The sequence below is a fragment of the Branchiostoma lanceolatum genome, chromosome 8, assembly GCF_035083965.1.
Source record: "Branchiostoma lanceolatum isolate klBraLanc5 chromosome 8, klBraLanc5.hap2, whole genome shotgun sequence".
Lineage (NCBI taxonomy): Eukaryota > Metazoa > Chordata > Leptocardii > Amphioxiformes > Branchiostomatidae > Branchiostoma > Branchiostoma lanceolatum.
The window spans coordinates 11,789,959-11,810,785 of NC_089729.1; the positions used below are offsets into that span (position 1 = coordinate 11,789,959).

The 20,827-nt window shown below is 41.6% G+C and overlaps 2 protein-coding genes and 2 non-coding genes across 8 annotated transcripts; 2 read left to right on the forward strand and 2 right to left on the reverse strand.

Annotated features, from left to right (window-relative positions):
* Window positions 1-145: 145 nt before the first annotated feature.
* On the forward strand, window positions 146-7,644 carry LOC136440315 (uncharacterized). Of its 2 annotated transcripts, XM_066436277.1 has the most exons (5): window positions 146-382; window positions 1,302-2,011; window positions 2,290-2,408; window positions 2,537-2,643; window positions 2,911-7,644. In XM_066436277.1, the coding sequence occupies exons 2-5, from the start codon at window positions 1,307-1,309 to the stop codon at window positions 5,904-5,906; spliced, it is 3,927 nt and encodes a 1,308-aa protein (XP_066292374.1). In that variant the 5' UTR covers window positions 146-382; window positions 1,302-1,306; the 3' UTR covers window positions 5,907-7,644. The 2 variants fall into 2 exon arrangements, with proteins under 2 accessions (XP_066292374.1, XP_066292375.1); XM_066436278.1 differs by lacking the exon at window positions 1,302-2,011.
* An 851-nt stretch (window positions 7,645-8,495) lies between these two features.
* Window positions 8,496-8,618, reverse strand: LOC136441143 (U5 spliceosomal RNA). Its single transcript, XR_010756859.1, has one exon. It is a non-coding gene; the product is annotated as a U5 spliceosomal RNA (small nuclear RNA).
* Window positions 8,619-9,485: 867 nt separating this feature from the next.
* LOC136441026 (U5 spliceosomal RNA) lies at window positions 9,486-9,605 on the forward strand. The gene has a single exon (XR_010756747.1). It is a non-coding gene; the product is annotated as a U5 spliceosomal RNA (small nuclear RNA).
* A 677-nt stretch (window positions 9,606-10,282) lies between these two features.
* LOC136440316 (luc7-like protein 3) lies at window positions 10,283-20,803 on the reverse strand. 4 transcript variants are annotated; one of them, XR_010756650.1, is made up of 11 exons: window positions 20,638-20,785; window positions 19,441-19,547; window positions 18,823-18,967; window positions 18,196-18,273; window positions 17,733-17,840; window positions 17,117-17,281; window positions 15,858-16,204; window positions 14,898-15,136; window positions 13,478-13,709; window positions 12,027-13,324; window positions 10,283-11,268 (listed from the first exon to the last, which is right to left on the reverse strand). XR_010756650.1 is itself a non-coding variant. In XM_066436281.1 (10 exons), exons 1-9 carry the CDS (start codon window positions 20,740-20,742, stop codon window positions 13,498-13,500), a joined length of 1,503 nt encoding a protein of 500 aa, XP_066292378.1. In that variant the 5' UTR covers window positions 20,743-20,803; the 3' UTR covers window positions 10,283-13,324; window positions 13,478-13,497. The 4 variants fall into 4 exon arrangements, 3 of the variants coding, with proteins under 3 accessions (XP_066292378.1, XP_066292377.1, XP_066292376.1); XM_066436281.1 differs by having other exon boundaries at window positions 10,283-13,324; window positions 18,196-18,270; window positions 20,638-20,803; XM_066436280.1 differs by lacking the exon at window positions 12,027-13,324.
* Between the last annotated feature and the right edge of the window lie 24 nt (window positions 20,804-20,827).

Sequence of the window (20,827 nt, forward strand, 5' to 3'; positions counted from 1 at the left end):
GTCTGGTCCTCCTGCCTGAAAACTGGCCAAAATTGACCAAAGATTTCACCAGGAAAAAATTCTCAAAAATAATAACAAGAAAAAAAACGTGGACCTTCAAACCGGGCTTTGTGCGCAGGTCCATTAACAGGTCCCTCCCCAACAGATTATGAGAAATGTGAACTCAAACCTGGACCGCGCGCGTAAACTACCCCTGTCGCGAAAGAATATGTGGGTGCAAGTCGCTATTCTGCATGACAAAGGGCTGGTGACGTAAACATGACTTAACGGAAAGTCCCGGAGTGGTGAAGAGGAAGTCTGACCCGAGTCAGCCGGGGAAACCCAGAACTCTCACCAGCATAGGAGGAAACAGGTTCACAGCTGTGGAGTCTCGGGCATCCAGGTGAGATCTAGACACATGTCAGACATCCAGGTGAGATTGAGGCTGGGTTTTGACACACGCGTTTTTGAGTCGACTTGGACTCCAAGTCGGAGTCGACCCAGGACTGTGCAAGGAGAACCCTATGCCATTCAAGCAGCGTTTTCAAGTAGGAAAACCCCACTTAAGCACCCCAAAGCTCACACACAGCCCCAAGTCGGCTTCGAAACTTGTAAATCGGACCTTAGACAAGAGTCTCGGATATCCAGGTAAGGTTTTGACAGGCAGTGCCAGACATCCAGGTATTAAAGGTTTGGACAGGTCTCGGACATCCATGTGAGATATAGACTGGTGTCAGACACCAAGTGAGATCTAGACAGGTGTCAGACATCCAAGTGAGATCTAAACAGGTGTCAGACATCCAAGTGAGATCTAAACAGGTGTCAGACATCCAAGTGGGATCTAGACAGGTGTCAGACATCCAAGTGAGATCTAAACAGGTGTCAGACATCCAAGTGAGATCTAAACAGGTGTCAGACATCCAAGTGAGATCTAAACAGGTGTCAGACATCCAAGTGGGATCTAGACAGGTGTCAGACATCCAAGTGGGATCTAGACAGGTGTCAGACATCCAAGTGAGATCTAGAGAAGTCTCAGACATCCACTGGTGAGATTTAGACAGGTCTGAAATATCCACAGGTCACGTTTCTTTTAGCAACACTTGTCTGCGTGCTTTGGATTGTAAGCATTGTAAAATATAAAATTAACAAGGGAACAGACGTTTGTAGCCAACATTTAAAACTTTAGTGGTATTATTATATATATACCAGTGAAGGCGTTGATATCGATTACCACAACAAAAGCTGTCAATTTATTCATAAATAGGAAACGTTCATAATATAGACATGTTATTGACTAAACTCCTTGATGTTCATTGACACAGATATCATGTCCGACATGAATATGACCAGCCTGGCAGACAAGTTACAGAACTTGGAGTTACGCCTCGATAGTCAGCATGGTCAAGACGTTGTTTATGGGTGGGTTCTTAGAGAAGCCATCATTTGCATGGATCAGTTTATGGAGGTAGAAGTCCTGAAAAGTCTTGGAGACCTGCATCTTCAGGAAGGGAAGCTTAATACAAATTCAGCAGAGTTCGACAAGGCTGCTGCCCTGTATGCCACTGCCCTACTGCGCTGCACAGATCCAGACATGGGACAAACACTAGATCATCGTACCGGCTACATGAAGAAACTATCCAAACAATTGCTGCATCATGGGTACACTCCAAGATATCAGTGGTTGTCACCAGACTACTGGGGTACCACTGACAGCAATATCTTAAGGGTGGCAGAAACCTGTGACAAATTAGACAGAAGTAACACAAAATCTCAACAATCAGTTGAGGACACTTACACGAAAACATTAGTGACTGCAATAGAAAATGGCAATGTCTTCTTAGAGGTCGAAGTTTTAAAATCTCTCGGAGATTTCTACCTAGAGAAAGGCAAGAGAATGTCTGGAGCATCCCAGTTCTCCAAGGCAGCTGCCATGTACAAGAAAGCCCTGGCAAGATGTGAGGATCCTGGGACAAACCAGGCCCTGCACCACCGTGTCTTATACATGGTGAAGATCTGGGGAGAAGTGAGAAGGGTGAGAGGTTTTAAAGCTTTTCTTGTCCAATTACCATATTTCATCTTGTTAATTGATTACTGCACGGGGAGTTACGCTTCATCCCTTTAACGTATATCACAAATATGACAAGGTGTGTAAACCTCTACATACATATCATAAATTAAGTGTTCCGGCAAAATCATGTAGATGTACACGTAAATGTCTTTGTAGAATATCATGCAAAAGTACGAGTATGAGGACAACAAGAGCGTGTGCGGCAATTAAGACTGTTGACAACTGTCCATTGAATCTTGCAGCAGCCCAAATCAAACAAATCGAGACTGATGGAAAGGAGATCATATGTTGGGCACCCGTTTCAGAACATCACAAGACCTGACGTTACACGGGACCAACATATCCAGGCAGACATATCAAGGTGGGAATACCTTACACAAAGCTTCGTAATAGAGTAATTTGATCTTTATCTTTTAAAAGTAAGCATTGCGATAATAATAAGAAGTCTCCTTGCAACTAATAAATCTATGTGTTCTACCTATCTTTTAGCGAGTACAAAGGCCACTTGACGAAAGGTGAATCATCCTTTGGCAGAGCAGACCTGGACTCAGCAGAAAAGCACTTTGCAGCTGCACTCAAGACAGTACACATACCAGGTAAGAAAGAAATGGGAACATTGGAATATTAAATCAAATACTTCTAACAGTACCAGTGTGCAGGACATCTGAGCAGTCCGGAAGTTTACTTTCCTATTTGCTTTGGATAAAGGAACCAACGGTTGTTAAGAGTAATACACTACAGAACAAAAATATTTGAAAGACGTTTTCCCCCTGGCGAGAATATGATTTCAACGAGGCATGCCAGTGGTAGATTGCAGAGCATATAGCTAATTTAAGTAGGCAATATGTCAAACATATTCTCAGATTCCACAGCCCAACAGTACCAGAGAGAGGTGGGGCCCCTGTGCAAGTTAGGGGATGTCTACATCAAGCGAGGTCAGCAGACAGGAGACGGCGGAGCCTTTGTCAAAGCTGCAGCGCTCTACAACGCAGCAATAGCCAGGTCATGGGATGAAGTTCACAATGGTAGCATAGGAACAGCTATTGACGAATTAGAGAAGTCATTCGTCAAATGTATCTTAGATATTGATTGTAATGTAAGCAAAGATAATACACAAAACCACAAGAAACAGCTGAAGGAGTTGCGAGACCAGATCAAGCTGGAGATGGAAACCATTGACAAGCAGCTGGATCCCTACATACATGATGAGCACGACCCACGTGTCAAAGAGACAGAGACAAAACGAGCTCAGGCTGTCAGGGAATTGTTTGAGAGAATTGCACAACAAAGGAAGGAGCTTATCGGCCTGCTTGTAGGAGAGTGTATTGGGTTAATGGGTCCCCCTCCCTGTAAGTATGCCCTGATAGGTTTGGGATCACAGGCCACAGGACTGGTAACTCCATACTCCGACCTGGAGTTTGCCACCTTGGTAGAGGAACAAAGCCCTGAATGTCTTGTGTATTTCCGCAACCTCACCCACTATCTACACCTCAAGGTGGTCAACCTGGGAGAAACCATTCTCCCAGCAGTTGGAATAAAATCTCTTAATGACTTTTTCTCTGAGAGCCCCAATGAAAACTGGTACTACGACTCTGTTACACCACGTGGGTTTGCATTTGATGGGTCTATGCCAAAGGCAAGTAAGACTCCACTAGGCAGGCAGGGAATTGAAAATGAACAATCTCATGAACTCATCTGCACCCCAAGCAACATGGTTTCAATACTTCAAAATGACATCACACTATATCTGAAGGAAGGATATCACCTTGCCAGTATCTTGAGAAACCCATGCCTGATTGCGGGAGACCAGGGTTTAATTGATACATACATGGCTATTACAGAGAAGACACTGCAAGCTGGTGGGGGCAAAATGGCTGAACAACTGGCACAGGAGACACAGAGAGAGAACATCGAAAACTACATGTACAGTAATAAGAAAACAATTACAGCAAAGTTGATTGATGTAAAGAAAGAAATCTATCGCTTCCCAGCTTTAGCGATAGAGTGCTTAGCCCTGTGCTCACATATTGCACCTACCACAGTTTGGAAGATGATAGAAGAAATGGAAAACCAACAAGTGATCAGTCCCAACAATGCACACCACCTGACAGTGCTTACCAGCATCTCAGCAGAACTACGGCTCAGAACCTACATTGCAAATGGTGGACAAAGGGAAAACGTTTCAGCCCTGGGACCAATGGAAACGATACTAGATCAACAGGAATCATCCCTACAGACCACAAGTGCACTGAAACCAGTTTTTCATTTACCAAATGAAAAACAGCTTCTCAGATACTTTCATACAGCATTTCCCCTTAAACGTGCTTTGTCCAAATGGTCTGGAAAGAATACAGACCTACAGTCATTCTCTGACTCTGATTTTTACGATAATTCTCCAGGAGTGCAAGGAATGATGTACCGTGAGTTATGCAAATATAGTCTGGCTATAAGCTACTTTCACGAGGCCATTAAGACAACTGACGTAACTGACCCTGAGAAGACTATGCTACTACTCGGCAATATTGGACATTCTAGTCTAATGGTCGGTGATTGTCAAAAAGCTATCAGCTACTGTGAGCAGGCGCTTAAGAAGCATGGGGAAATCCATGGACAGAGCGCATCACATCCTGACTTAATAGCCATAGTGAGCAACCTGGGTGGGGCATGGTCCAGCATGGGAGATCAGAGGAAAACAATCAGCTACTATGAACAGGCACTACAGATGAAAAGGAGTATCTATGGCCAGAGTACAGCGCATCCTGACATTGCTGTATTACTCAACAACCTGGGGGCAGCCTGGCACGATGAAGGTGATTACAGGAAAGAAATCAGCTACTATGAACAGGCACTACCGATGTACAGGGGTATCTATGGTGAGTCGTCAGCACACCCTGCTATTGCTAAATTGCTGAACAATTTAGGGTTAGCCTGGGATGACCTGGGTGAACACAGGAGAGCAGTTAGATACTATGAACAGGCACTACAGATGAAAAGGGGTATTTATGGTCAGACTACAGCTCATCCTGACATTGCCATATCACTCGCCAACCTGGGTACTGCCTTGAACCGCCTCGGTGATAACAGGAAAGCAATCGTTTACATCGAACAGGCACTGAAGATGTACAGGAGTATCTATGGTCAGACTACCGCGCATCCTGACATTGCTACATTGCTCAACAACATTGGGAGTATCTGGGATGATCTGGGTGATTACAGGAAAACAATCAGCTACTTTAAACAGGCACTGCAGATGTTCAGGCGCATCTATGGTCCCGAAACACCACATCTTGACATAGCCATGTCACTTAACAACATAGGATCAGTTTTCTTAACACATGCCAAAGATCATATGAAAGCTATCAGCTATTTTGACGGAGCACTGCAGATAGTCAGAAGACTATATGGCCAGAGTGCGGCACATCCCTACATTTCTTCATCACTGAATAACCTGGGTAAAGCCTGGGGGGATCTTGGTGAGCACAGGAAAGCATTAAGTTACTATGAACAGACACTGCAGATGCAAAGGAGTATTTATGGTCTGCACACAGCACATCCTGAAATTGCCTCATCACTCAACAACATGGGTGAAACCTGGGGCAGGTTGGGTGAACACAGGAGAGCACTTAGCTACAATGAACGGGCGCTACAGATGTACAGGAGTATCTATGGTCCACAAACAGCACATCCTAACATTGTCATATCACTTAACAATTTGGGAATGGTATTCTACAATCTGGGTGATGTTAGGAAAGCTAACAGAACCCTCCTAGAAGCCTTGGCTATGGCAACAAAAATCCATCCTGAGAACCAAAATCATCCATTGATAAAAACAATTGAAAGGGCCCTTGCGAAAATTTAGCGTACTATAAATGACACATGACAACTTTCTATGTAAAATGTTCAGCTTCCGTATCGTCTCTGTCATATATAAAGAAGTATTAGAAGCATTATAACGTAGGTTGCCTTAGCAAATTGATATGTAAATAGAATGTTGCATAGATCTATCATAATATTATTTTATGTTGAATTTTGTAAATTGTATAAAATATGCATGACATGTGCCTCAGTGCATTTCTAATAATCAAAAAGCTAATGTTCCACTTATCCGTGACACGGAGGCCAGAATGAACGAGACTGTAGAGTATGGTCTAAGCAAAAGACCATACTCTACAGACTACAAGCGCGTTTCCAGTAGCATGAATGGAGAGCAACAAAAACATGGTTCAAACTGTCAGCCTTTTGCTCCGATCGGAGGGTGGCTACCTGCTGAATGGATGAGCACTGTTAGAGACAAGTCTAAACCACAGAAAAATATAACGTTGGGCAGATTCACATGAGGAGATGATATACAGTGTTTCTGTCTCTCCGAATGAACAGTTTATTAAAACCACAGCTGTAAAAGTATCTTAAATTCTGACCGACTGTGTGCTGTATCTCAGACAGCTGGTCACCACTTCTCCATACATCTGGTAACAAATCAAAAGGCATGGATAACATGTACAACTAGAGTTCGGCGATCCCATACCTTCGCCGAATCGAATTGTGTTAACTTGTATGAAAGATGTGTTTGAAAGGTGTGTTATAGATTGCATACTTAATGTATGATCATGATGATGTTCACCTTCATTTAACTAACGAATGCAAGTATCAAATTACCGTCATTTACAACTTTGGAATCATAGCATTTTCGCATCAATTAAGAATATTATATCCTTATCTACATAATCGATATATCAATCGGTTTTCCTCTCTACGTCACAGTTTTCATTTCATATGTCTTGAAGCGCTATTGTGAATAGCACTGCCCACATGGTAACGTTAACCCAAACATGTGGGCAGTGTCCTCGTGTATAGGTGTCCTCGTATAAAGGTCGTCATCCCCAAAATAGCAAATTGAAAGGGAATTTCAAGTTTTCCTCATTAATCATGTAAAAAAGGACCTGATTTGCATAGAATTATGTTAATCATCCCTGATCGTTTCTACTTGCCCAAAACAATTGAGATCCACCAAACCCTGCTTGAGTTATCCTCCTCCAAAATTTAGATAACAAATGCGCACTGTAGTACCATAGGAACCACCCAGAAGACCCATCTTCGACCTTGACCTTCGTTTTACCGACCCCCAACAACCTACTAAATTTTAATCACCATCCATTTAATATCTCTCGAGTTATGCCACCAACAAACAAACTGACAAACACAAAAGGTCCACTACAGGACCAAAGGAACCCCCCAGGAGACTCATCTTCGAACTTGACCTTCGTCTCCTCAACAGAAACTTACCTACTAAAAATCACCAACATCCGTCCATGGCATCAAGAGTTATATTGCCAACACCATCACTCCACAAATCCGACCAAAAATATGCCTTTCTGTCTACGGCGAAGGTAATAAGTGTAAAAGGAGCTTAAATCCCGGCTTGTCGCTCACCTGACTTCCGCGCTAATGGAAAGGTGGCATGAAGAAGTTGTGGTCCATTTTTAATTGCACTTGCCGGAAAGAGCTGTTGAAGATGTATACACTGTACATAGAACGTTATGGCAAAACCCACCACTCTGATGAGCACACTTCTTGGATATAATAGGACACCATGGAGTAATCTAGCCTCCTGTGCAGGCTTCCGATAACGGCGGCATATATATTGGGGGGGGGGGGGGATCTCTTATGCCGGCAAGGGAGTTGTGCAGCCGAGGGAGTTGATCACATGTGATATTCTAAAGTGCTTTAAGAAATGTCTTATCTTACTGATTAGTCGATTGCGCAATTTAGATACTACTACAGAGTTACATGATATCCTTGTAATAATATCTGCAGCTACAGTGTGGCTTTTCTTGAGCTATGACCACTATAATTTTTCACTACCTGCTGTGTCTTGAACTGGGCTCCTAATAAACCAAATAAGTTCACATGCATTGCATACACCTACCTTTACGTGGAAAAGGTGCGGCCATGATCTCTGTACTACTGAAGCCTCATAGATCGAACATACAGAGAAAACACAATGAAAGACGATGTATACATATGGAGTGCTTTTAGATTAGATAATGGAGCTAGAAAAGGTCATCAGAGTGGCATCCTCATCGGGACAACATTATCTACTGATAGTTTTACATGTTATCTGTTAACTGAATCTGTTTTGTTTGGTTGTGACCTGTATATATACTTAGCCCAGTGTGCGTGTGGCAAAAATGTGCAATAAAGGTTACTTTGGGTAACTTTCATTCGTTCATTCATCCAATATCATCATAGTTCATTCATCAAGTATATTCAGCATAATAGTGTCGAGAAGAGGCTCCAATTCCTGAGCATCTGGACCAGACCAAATGCTACCTTGTATATAAAATAAATATAAAATAACCGATTAAGAAATCGCACCTGTGTTGTGATGTAACTTTTTGACATAAGTGTGCATGAAGTCAGTGTATGTGAACTTCTTTGGTTTATTAGGAGCCCTGTTCAAGACAGGGCGATGAAAAATTGAGCTATAGACTCATTGATTGTTCCCCTCCACGGAAATCTTTAGTAAAAGGCGAAAGATTTGTACGTATGTACTGAAGGGAAACCAGAGTGACGCTGACTGGTCGCCGTTTTCGACCCTATTAAGCGGTAACAATTTCTCAACGTGGCAGAAATGCATGAGCAAAATCCCACGCCTGAAAGAAGCAACAACATCGGTTGATTGAATGATTTAAAGGATCATATATGCATCACTTTCGTCGACTTTTTCATGCGTCTAACATAACCTTTGCTGCATTCCAAAAAGGTGTCAGCTTTTAAAAGATGTTTTCAGATTGACAAATTTAAAGAAAAGTAGTAGAAACTACTTTTTTAAAACGTTAAATCGCGGTCAGCTTCTATCATTTCCAGAGTGCAAAAATTGTAAATCTGAAAACATCTTTTAAAAGCTGACACCTTCCAGCATCTCACTGGTGAATTTGTTGACAGATTTCGTATTACTATTAGAGCAAACTAGGAAGCAATTTGTCATGGTCATGACTGATTCGAGTTTCAAGGCGATCGATTGGTCGCAATAAATAATTATAGTATTATTTCTTATATGTTCGTTGCGAATACGAGAACAAAAGGAACATTTCTGTTATGCAAATGAGGCCAGGCAGACAAAAATTCCTGCTCCCCAACCTGTCGCAGCTGGCAGCTCATTAACATATTTCCCAGCAGACCCACACAAGTAAAAACGTGTGAGAAAAACAAAAGTTCAAATTCATAAATACCGCAATTCATAACCCAGATTTGATTGCAGTCAAGGCAACGATAGATGTATGACAAAGTCGACGAAAGTGATGCGTATATGATCCTTTAAATCATTCAATCAACCGATGTTGTTGCTTCTTTCATGTGTGGAATTTTGCTCATGCATTTCTGCCACGTTGAGAGATTGTTACCGCTTAATAGGGTCAAAAACGGCGACCAATCAACAGCACTCTGGTTTCCCTTCAGTACATACGTACAAATCTTTCGCCTTTTACTAAAGATTTCCGTGGAGGGGAACAATCAATGAGTCTATAGCTCAATTTTTCACTGCTTTTTTCGAACAGGGCTCCTAATAAACCAAAGAAGTTCACAAACACTGATTTCATGCACACTCATGTCGAAAAGTTACATCACAACACAGGTGCGATTTCTCAATCGTTTATTTTATATACAAGGTAGCATTTGGTCTGGTCCAGATGCTCTGGAATTGAACCATTGAAGCCTCTTGTCGACACTCTTATGATGAATATACTAGAAATGAACTTTAAACTTTATTTCTTACACAACATTACAGGCTGATGAAACAGGCTACAGTAATTGTAATGTTACAATATCATAACACTTAGAAATTTTACTTTCAAAATTGACACAGTTACACAGCAAATTGAGAACTAAGTGTTGATAACAATAAAACAAAACAGAAACTTATCTAACTAATGTCGTCTTTATTATCAGCACTGTGCATCTCATCTATATCAACATGAAGTTCAAGTGTTCTTGGTTGAGTAATATGTATCCAAGATATGCAGTCATATATAATTATGTAGATGTCCCCTTGTACGTACTGGGTGAGGTGGGTTGGGCCATACATGTAGGATCTGATTGGCCTGTTTGTTGGTACAGTAACTCAACACATTAAGTTGATAAACTCACACAATTACCTGCACACATACATTGACAGACACACACACATACACATACGCACACACAAACACGCACACATACCATAACAAGAAACGTGTGTGATGGAAAAAGTACTTTATTCTCCCAATGAATTGGGAATCAAATTTTACTCAAAACAGCATCAAAAACAACTTCATTACTTTTTGTTACTATTTCATCTTTCGTGCTTGTGTCTGCATGCGTTGACTTGCTGGATCAACACTGCAAGTCGTAGTTTTGCTGTTATGTGTTTTGTGGCTACAATTAGCTAAAGCTGATTCTGTTCCCTCCCTGACTTCTGTACATTCAAGACAACTTCTAACAACAGGAATATCCCTTATACAGGGCCTCACAACACTTTTCTAAATGTACACACTGGAAGCTTTGTGAACTCAAACAGCAATTCCCAAGCATTACAGGAATTTTGTTGGGATGTTTAGGGCCAACTGTAACATGCAGCACTGACTATACATGTACTTGTATGTGGGAATTCCTAAATACACGTCACCTGTAAAAAAATACAACTTGGCGGCAAAGCCCGTACAATCAAAATATCCCTTTCCTATCAGTTTTCCTCCACTAAGTTGTACCAAGAACAGCTAAGACCTGTCAATTTCATCCTACACAGGAAAGCAACACTGTCTAGGACCCTCCACAAATAACCCCTAACATTTACCCTTGCTTCCGTTAAGTACACATACATGTAGCTTGATAAGGAATGGTTTCTGCTTTGAGACTACGATTATAATGATAAGACTTACTAGCAAATACCTTTCATCTTCTCCCACTAAACAGCTGGTATATGTTGAGAGTGAAGATGTAAAAACGTTATAACCCCCACAATGCAGTAAAATTGTATTAGTTTTTTTCAGAGACTATTCTATTAATTGATGGGCACTGCTGTATATTATTACCCCATGGAGTTTGACAAAGAACTGATAATTACTCAAAAGGATCACCTTTGTACAATCGGTGATTTGTAGTAGCTCTATGATGTCAATCTTGTGGTGCGATGTGACTGATGACTACGCTGTGTTTCCCTCAGTGACCGTGAGGCTTGCTTCCATCTGTATTGAAACATGAAACAACACAGTGAGGGACATATACATTGCAGCAGAAACTCCAGTCATAACTCTATGTGCACATCAACTGGGTCTTCAGTCTAAGGTCTAAATGATAGCCATATTCCTTGGGCCACAAACAGCTGCAGCTAGATTACACTATGAAATAAACATTTGAAAAATCAAATATAGGCAAAGTTTTGATGTAGCAAACCCTTGAGGGAAGACCAAGTTGCGCAGTAAAGAAATCAATGTAGAATTTCAAAACAACCAGTAAAGGACATCACTATATTGTACCATAAATTTCAAATGTAGGAAACTATTTTTTAGTTGCAAATGTATTCATTGAATATCTAGTAAACATAATGTATAATCAACACCAAGTTATATCAAACACATGAAAAAGCAAGTCTTCAGATATTGTGGAATTCCAAATTCTTTGAAAGTCCAGGTCCTGGTGAACTGACACTACAAATTCAGGAGTACTTGTTCGCTGCACGTACATGTACACAAGTCTAACCCAATCACCAATTTTCAGCACAAGAACTGGTGACAAAGAAATTGCTGCACATCCATGGCTTCATTCTGTTACAAGTCTGAATGCTGGAACATTGCTGTAAAGCTTGCCTTCACAAAGAATTCCGACTTTAGCCTACATCAACAAGTGGTCTGTGAATATCTACACTATGTTGGAGGGTAGACAACATAGGAGCAATAATCACAAAGAAGAAAATAATACAGTAAAGTGTACCTTTCTGCATTACCTGAGTATACTGGCATTTTGAGACTTTGTTACTACTACCCTTCCAGGTTCTCCGAATCGAAGGGCGCTCTAAGGCATCGAGCCTCCTCAATTGGGACATGGACTCTAGTTCGCAAGGATTTCAATTCACGCTTTTAGTAGTCAAGCAAGAGGAATGAAAAAGTTACAATGCTGATGCTGAAAGAAAAGTGTTCTTAAGAGTAATCGTTACCCAAACCTAATGATAATGCAACATCTCCTGTACATCTTAATATTTGCCCCCTTGTAACACTTCTTGTTTCTGTCCATAGAAAATACATGCAATACAGCTAGCACACAGATTCCAACTAAGAACTACCCCCTCTATACTATAGTGTTGCTGTTGAAATCACCTTATAACCCATCTTTTGACCAACTAGCACATCATGTGGCATTTAAAATGTAAACTGTGCCTTCTGTTGATGATCCAGCCGCTTCGCTTTGAAAAAATGAAACACGAGTGTAGGAGGTGTGAGCGACTACAAAATGGGAGGGCAGTGACTGACCATACTCTGGCATGTATCAAGTTAAAGCATGGAGAATGCATGTGCACTGATGCTGGCATAATACAGTAGATACAAACAGAACTTTAAGCCATTCTATTCTAGAGCTAGACAAACTGGCTTTGCTATGTTTTGGAGGTTCGGTGGGGTGGAATGGGCATGCAATGTTCATACGAGTAAGGGGAGGGGTTGCACTGAGGTACATTGTATGTACGAAGGTTGAAGTGTTAGTGAAAAAGTTTTGATACATGTGTTGCAGTGCAAGCAAAAAGTGTTTGACATACATGTATAGGGAAAGGAGTATCTATCTGTTCAATAACGATTCATCTGGATCTTTACGTGTAGCACTGCAAGAAATTGCTAAAGGGGTCTTTACAATTACAAGTTTTCAAACTTAAGCCAAAGCCAATATGATAAGCCCCGGTCAATGAGCAAAGAATTAAGAATTTGTGTGTAAAGCAAACTTTGATGATGCTGTAGAATTCATTGTGGGGGAGTGCTGTGAAATGGTGGTACAGGGTTCCAAAGCTCAATACTAAACGTGAGCCCACAAGAGAGATCACTGCACATGCACGTTCGTACTGGGCTTCATAAAGTACAAGCACCAGAAGAAAAAAATGACAGTAACGAGCTAGCAGACAGACAGCATGCACATGGGGTACCTCTCCTATATGCCACTTCTCAATTCTGTACTGGGAGCAGTGTAGGAGAAGTGTTGGTACCGCCGCGGTGAGGCTCCGGTCTCCACGCGTTCTCCTGTACTCCTGTAAAGGATTTCCTGGATGCAAAGAGTCGGCACATTCAAGCATACTTACTGTCCCATTTACACACTGTTGGCTGAGATAGGCTTGTTGTTGTTCTTGTTTGTTTGTTTGTTGTTGTAGTAAATAAAAAAATGAAATTAGCACCGAAAAGGACCGTAAACACTCACCGAATGAGAACTGAGGGGTCTCAGTTATCAGGGTGAGTGTCACCTTCATTTGAGGCCTTGCTGTCCTGGTCGTTATCATCATCGGCAGAGTGGGCGTCCATCGCCTCCTCGCTGATCGCTTCTTTAGCGTGCACGTCCCGATCCTCTGGGTCCAGCGACCCCCGGGGGTCATTGGCAGTCTCTTCTTCGTTGATAGGATCCTCGAGCTCCTCCTTGGCTTGGTGGACACCGGCTGGGACATACACAAAATGGGAAAAACTATGAGTTAGAGATGGAAACCACCTTTAGAAAGCTGTGCACGGAGTGACCAACACATGATCACAGTAGGGGGTCTGGAATCCTTTCCTAGAAAGTTCCAAAATTGGCCATGTTGATTTGATCATTTGGATGACATCCTCGCGCGTATCAATTTTCATCCAATACCATTCCCCCCAAAATAGTTTCCATGTAGACTTCATACTGAACTTTTTTGGCTAAACCTTTTTTTTTTCACGTTCGCATCAGTTTTGGGGATTCCAGAGGATATCATCTATATAATCAAATCAACATGGCTTAAGAGATGAAAACAACCCCTATTAGCAATGGTGAATTTGTGAGCATAAAATCATGGCGAAAAAAACGTTGACTGGCTGCTTGACAACAAAACAAATTAAGTGAGTTAGATTAATGTTATTTTCTTTCTGATAGTGATTTTTTTGTTGTCTCAGACTCTCAGTCTTCGCATCGAGACAACCAAGTTAGTCTGGATGTCACTAAGATTTTGCGCAGAGATTGGTCATCACAGACGAGATTAGAATAAACACTTGATGTAAAGTCACATTCAAGATTACGTTAGAATGTGAAAAATGTTTGGTGCTAGACAGGAGTAATATGACGGACAGCTAGAAAAGTAACATTTGCAAGCAAATACATAATGTTTACCTTCACACGGTCTAGCATTACAAACTACTGCTCTGCTTACTCTTACTAAAACACAGAGATATATACCGTGACCAGCCCCTCCAGCTTTGTCATGCTGGTTGCTACATTATGTAATTGAACACAACAGGGTGTCTAATAGTTTACCAGTAACCATGGTGACAGCTGTCTGCTTCAGGTTGTTGACTTTATTCGTTTCGAACAGAAGAAACAGAGCAAAACCAATGTTTCCCTTCTGTTAAGGTAAACACATAACCCTCTACACATCTCACAGAATTTATGTCTAGAGACAGTGACAGTTTCATCCCTGACATCATTTAAAGACAAGATACTGTAGCCTTCATGTACTTAACGCTCACAGTACTCTCCCCCCATCACCTGAAACTGACAAGTCCCAACTAAACCACCCCCAGCATCAGCAGCCCCACCAGTGTGGCAGAACCTTCAACAATTTGAAGCTGGCCACCTATCTCCGAAGAAGAAGAAGAAGAAGTTTCCTTACCTTCCTCCTCCTCCTGTGAGCTGTGTTTGTCCTTGTCCCTGCTCTTGTCGCGACTTCTCCTGTCCTTGTCCCTGCTGCTTCTGTCCTTATCCTTACTGCTCCTGCCGCCCTCCCGACTGCGCGACCGGTGTCGGCTCCTGCTACGATCCCGGCTACGGCGCTTGCGGTCCCTACTCCTAGAGCGGCGTTCACGCTTCCTGTCTCGGTCCTTGCGATCCTGACTACGGGAGCTGCGTTTCCTGTAGAGGCAAGTCATTACATTATCAGTCATCTACGGTCTTTGCTTGTTTGAGCCTTTATGTATACATAAGAAGCAGGACGCAATGGAATGCAGGACGCTTTTCATTGAGGTCATGAGGGAAGCGGTGAAGGTAAGACAAAATATAACAGAGATACGGATTACATTTAAGTCCTAATAAATCTATCAACATATAAAATTACATATACATGGCGTCAGTGTAGCACAGTGGTAAAGCATCCGGCTATGAACCAATAAGACCCAGGTTCAATCCCCTGTGGAGTACCCAGACACGTCCGGACATGCACCCAGACGTTGTGCCCTTGGGAAAGGCACTTAACACACATTTCCCATGTCCTAAGCCCAGCAGTAGGGTTTGGGTTGGCGTTAGGAAGGGCATCCAGCCGTAAAAACTCTTGCTACAAAAAAGGACTTGCACTTGATGAGGAGTTCTGGGGCTTCCCCATCCATGTGCAAGCACGTCTAACCCCCAGATGATGGGGAACAAAAGACGTTAAATTGGATAGAGAGAGAGAGAGACATGGTACAAAACACATAGTAGCACGAAAGCTGGTTCATGGTTTGTGTTTTCATTTTGGTTGTTTCTGTTGCTTTAAGCTGATGTGTTATGCCAAAGTGCTGCTTGCTGTCTATACAGATATCACCACATGCGCACAGATGACAAAAACAGGTACTTCGCAAGAAATAACAACACCTCTCACCTATCCTTGTCTTTACTACGACTTCTACTGCGGTGACGTCCAGATCTTTCCTTGCTGCGAGATCTCCGGCTTCGCTTGGAGCGTTCCCGCGAGCGCGACCTTCTGCTCCCTGAGCCCGAACGACGCCCCTTGGAGCGGGAACGGCTTCTCTTTTTCCTCCTCTCCTCCCGTTCTCGCTCTCTCTCCTTCTCCAGCTCTTTCTCCTTCTCTTCCCTCTCCTTGCGTCTCCTTTCCCGTTCCTTCTCCCGTTCTTCTCTCTCCTTTTCCAGCTCTTTTTCACGGTCCTCTCTCTCCTTCTGGCGCTTCTGTTCCCGCTCTGGATCTACTGGAACTCCCCTAACTGTTTTCTGGATGAGAAAGAACAGCTGCATTACAACTTGACTTTGGGGTATATCTAGCACAGTATAGGTTCGAAAATAGTAGGCCTTTCAATTTCAAGTGTAGCATCCCTTTAACAACAGAAGCTATGGCTTGCTTGTGAGTCAGATTAATGTTTTTTTTTTCTGATTGTGATTTTTTTTTGTCTCAGACTCTCAGTCTTCACATCGAGACACCCAAGTTAATCTGGATGTCGCTAAGATTTTGCGCAGAGATTGGTCATCACAGACGAGATTGGAATTAATGGTGATGTAAAGTCACAATGAAGGTTACATTACAATGTCAGAAACACAGCAAAATATTCTACTTTTCTCAACAACAAAGTTCTTTAACAAAATGTAGTACAAGTACAGGGGTAGACAAGGCCATTGGCCCAATTGCCCTTGGGCAGGTGAAAGTACCAATCGAGCAAGCGCATGCCCTCCTGTACTTGCCTGAGCACTGATTTTACCACGAGTCTTATGTTTTCATGGATAGTGGGTAAATATTGGTCTACAAGTCCTATCTCCTTGGTATTGTAGTTAAAACATTGTAACATGGTTTAAGGTGCTTCTTTTACTGAAAAAAAAAGATTTCCATGCTGCATATTATCACATAGAAATACATGTACAATAATTACATTTCAGCCCAGGGAAAAGTTTGCTTGGGCCAGTAGTTTTTTTACGTACTTGCCCTATGGGGCAAGTGGATGAACTTTTCAACCCTGCATGTAACTAGTATGCAAGCCGTCTTCATCAACAAGAGAAGCTATTTTATGTACCACATTTTTCTGTTGGCAATTATTCTAAACCAAGACTATGTCTTTCCTTTCACAGCAAACAACTGATTACAACAATGTCACTTTAACAGCAGCTTGCTTGAGAAATAAACTGTTTGCTTACAGCTTTTAATTCTTCGATGGTGGCCTTGATCTTGGCATAGCCCATGTGTTGTTTCCCCATGAGATGGTCGTCCACACGGGACTGGGCATCCCCCACGATGAGGAAAGCACCACACGTCTCACACACTTCCATCTGTTTCTCCTGTGCTGTCATACTGTCGATGCTCTGGGGATTACAGAGAGAGAGGAGAGTTATTCCATTCAAGTGCATCTGCACAGCAAGTAATGTATATATGTTATAGTAGAGACTGGAATTCAGGACAATCTGGAATTTTCCTAGTACTGATTGGAATTTTACTATTGTGATTTGTATATTACTATTATTAGTAATAGTATTGCTTTCTGCTCCTGTATAAATAGCCATTTCCATAAAAACTAACGACTGTCACACATATACAACTAACCAGGCTTTTTCTTTTTGCCTCTTTACTAATGTTTCAAGTTATATGTTACATCCATGTGCTCAATTAAAGCCTGCTTCAAGCTTAAGGTAATGCCATGAAAAAGATCCTACATTGCTCCCTTCATTGAATTTGAAGACATGAACATACATCAATCTTTTGTGGTGATACTATCATAGAAACCGGGAGTAAAGCATGACTTGATAATGTACTTACAGATTTGTTAGCTTGTCGTAGCTGTTCTCTCTCCTCCTTGAGCTGATCACACAGCTTCATCACTCCCTGGGCCTCCTCCACCTTCCCTTCACAACCCAGCTGTTCCACCTTCAGAGGAAACAACAATGTCAACTTTCTTCTTATGTTCAAAATAATAATAGTAATAAATAATGAAAGACTTGAACAACTCTGTTTCTGTTACCTATTTGAGCATCTGGAAGAAATCATCCTACCTGGCTGAAAGGATCTACTCTACTCTTTGTATTTGACTCAGTCATAAAACAAAGCCTGCCTTAATTGTAAGCAAATTTACTGTTAATATTTTTCAATCTCTGACTCAACCTTTAAGTCTAATGCATCTAAAGTAATTATATATAAGATCATATTGGAGAACTTAAACTTTAATCCAACACAAGAATTAACTCACCATGAATGTATAAAAGATCATATCAAGTTTACAAACCTGTTCCAATAGTCCATTTATACGATCAGTTAAAATCTGGATCTTCTCTTCGTTCTTGATGATTCCTCCACCGCTCTGCTTTCAAGTGATGAAAAGAAGAAATTTCATTACAAAATGACATTGTACAGCTGTACACCTTAGACTTTTTATATTGCCTTTTTACCAGTATTTTTCTAACCTTAATCTAGTCTTATCCTACATTTGAGGGTTTTCCAGTATTCTTAACATTGTAGTAAAGTTTCAATTCTTTTCCAGGGTATTTTGATAGATAGCTAGACAGAAGGCATTAACATATCTTTAATACTGCTACTGCCGCTGATCATGTGCATGTACATTTACAATGAGTCTCTAAGCACAATATCTTCATCCTTTCCAAACAAGTCTTGCCCTTTGATGTGATGTCCTGGTGATGAGTGATGTGTACCTAAACCCTGGACCTGAACTTGTAAAAACTTACAGGGTCAAGTACAAAAAAACTAAATGTCTTGAAACAAGTCTCTCCCTTATATTCTCCTTTTTGTTCTAAACCACGTCTTAAGTTAAAACCACCTTGAACCTGAACCTCTGGACTTGAACCCAGACCTGAACTCAAGTTTAGGTACACAATACTGGTGATGAAATACTAACAGCGACTTGTGCTTGCTGTTCGCTAAGGGCGAGGCGGGCGTGGCCCCTCCTGATGCGGCGCTCCACATCCGCCATGCAGCTCTGCAGGTAGCGCAGGAAGTCTTCCTCATACCCCATCCGCTGGAACCGTGAACTACCTCTGTACCTGTACAGCAAGAAAAAAAAACTGATTGCAGCTGCAGGGTGTTCAGATCACTGCAGCAGCAGAACACAGTGGACTGACACTACAGAAAGAAGTAAACACACATTGCGCAAGAGTACTAAGACAATACAAACTTCAAGAAACATTTCCTGGATCCTTGTATTTTTTTGCTGGAAGTTGTTTCTACAGGTACATTTTCAGAGGAATTAATTAAAACTTGTGCACTCTTTTGGGCCTCACAACCTTACATAACTGACTTACTAATACATACATATAAGTATTATTAAAACATACCATTGCGAGTTTCCAAATACAGCACTGATTATGGTCAATATACAGGTGCTATTGTCATTCCTGTGGGTGATTTGGTTTCATCATAAAATAATTGTTTCCATATAAAAGTACATGTCAAAAAGGAACTGGATGGCTCTTCCATTGGGACATGTTTGTTTTCCCTTCTTTTCGTTCCAACTTACCCATCTCTGAGCGCGTCGTCATGAATCTTGTCACAAGGCCCCAGGTCTGAGCGTGTGTTGGTGAACAACTCTGATGGGCAGAAACTGCATAGGAAGTGCTTACAGACCTGCAGAAACAAATCATCAAATACATCCATCAAGGTTGGACCTCCAGGTAATAAGATACACCAAATAAAAGGGGATAAATAATGACCATGATTTGGGGTTAATTTTTTCCAAACTAATATCCAGTTGCTTTGAGTACCTGTTATTTTGCGTAGATGAGCAAATATTTTTTTTCAAAAAGTATACCATGGAGATTGAGACAGTTAAATGAAAGTATCAATATTGTATTGACTTTTCTGATAACAATAGTCTAGGTGAACAACGTCTTTTGTAGTTGCCACTGGTATTTGTGCCTCAAACCAAACAAGATTATGCACTTGTTTCATACATGTTTGTGGCTAATACTGTGTGCAATATTTTGATTACAACTTAAATTTCAATTAATTTATACCGCTCAGTTTAACAGAACAGCTAGTGACTAATTTACATGGGGCATTCTAAACTTGAGCACCATGTAAAAAAAAAAAGAGTGCGAATCATTGAAGTAGCGATTGATGGAAGATTTCTACTATCTAAAACATTTTGTTCGTATGTGTTTTATTTTGACCACCAAAAACAATGGCCTCGGCTCACGTGATCAAGATAACTGTCTTATCGGTTTACCAAGTTGCTTTAGTCTTTCGAGCCAAATATTGAAAAAAGCTTTTCCCGATTATCATTGACCTCAAGTCCAAAAATTATTACCCACGAGAACTGACCCGTAAGTATGACTAAGCTGACGTTAATAAATTATTTACTACGATATTTTTTTCAGGAATGGAGTGGGAGGGGGGCTGGTGGCGTCACAGACAAAACGCATGCGTTTGGGATGGGAAAATATTTACCAAAAGACAACACAAAAGAAGGGCGAAAATTTCTGTTATAGCTTCAAAAAGAAAGGCTCAAATGACTATCGTGCCATGTGGGTCTCCTTAATCAAGATATGGACCCATAAATGGAGCGCTGATGTCAAACGCTCGCATGAAAAAGAAACATGCAAAATTTTCACAAAAATGGCGGACGTTTTGTCCTGACGCCAGCTTCTAAAGTCCTCGATATCTCCGCAACAACGCAAAGTATCCCGCCGAAACTTCCCCAGAGTAGCACGGTTACCTTCTCATCACTCCAGTGTATGTCCTCCTTCTTCTCGTTGGGCGCGAGGTTGCGGTCTCGCCCCATCAGCTCGTCCAGCATCTGAGCCATGAAAGACGCCGACATCTTGCAGGTTCGTGCTCGTCTCGTCTGACCTTCCCAACATGCACCGCGCGCCTGGAAAATTCCGCGGGCAAATCGTCATCTCAAA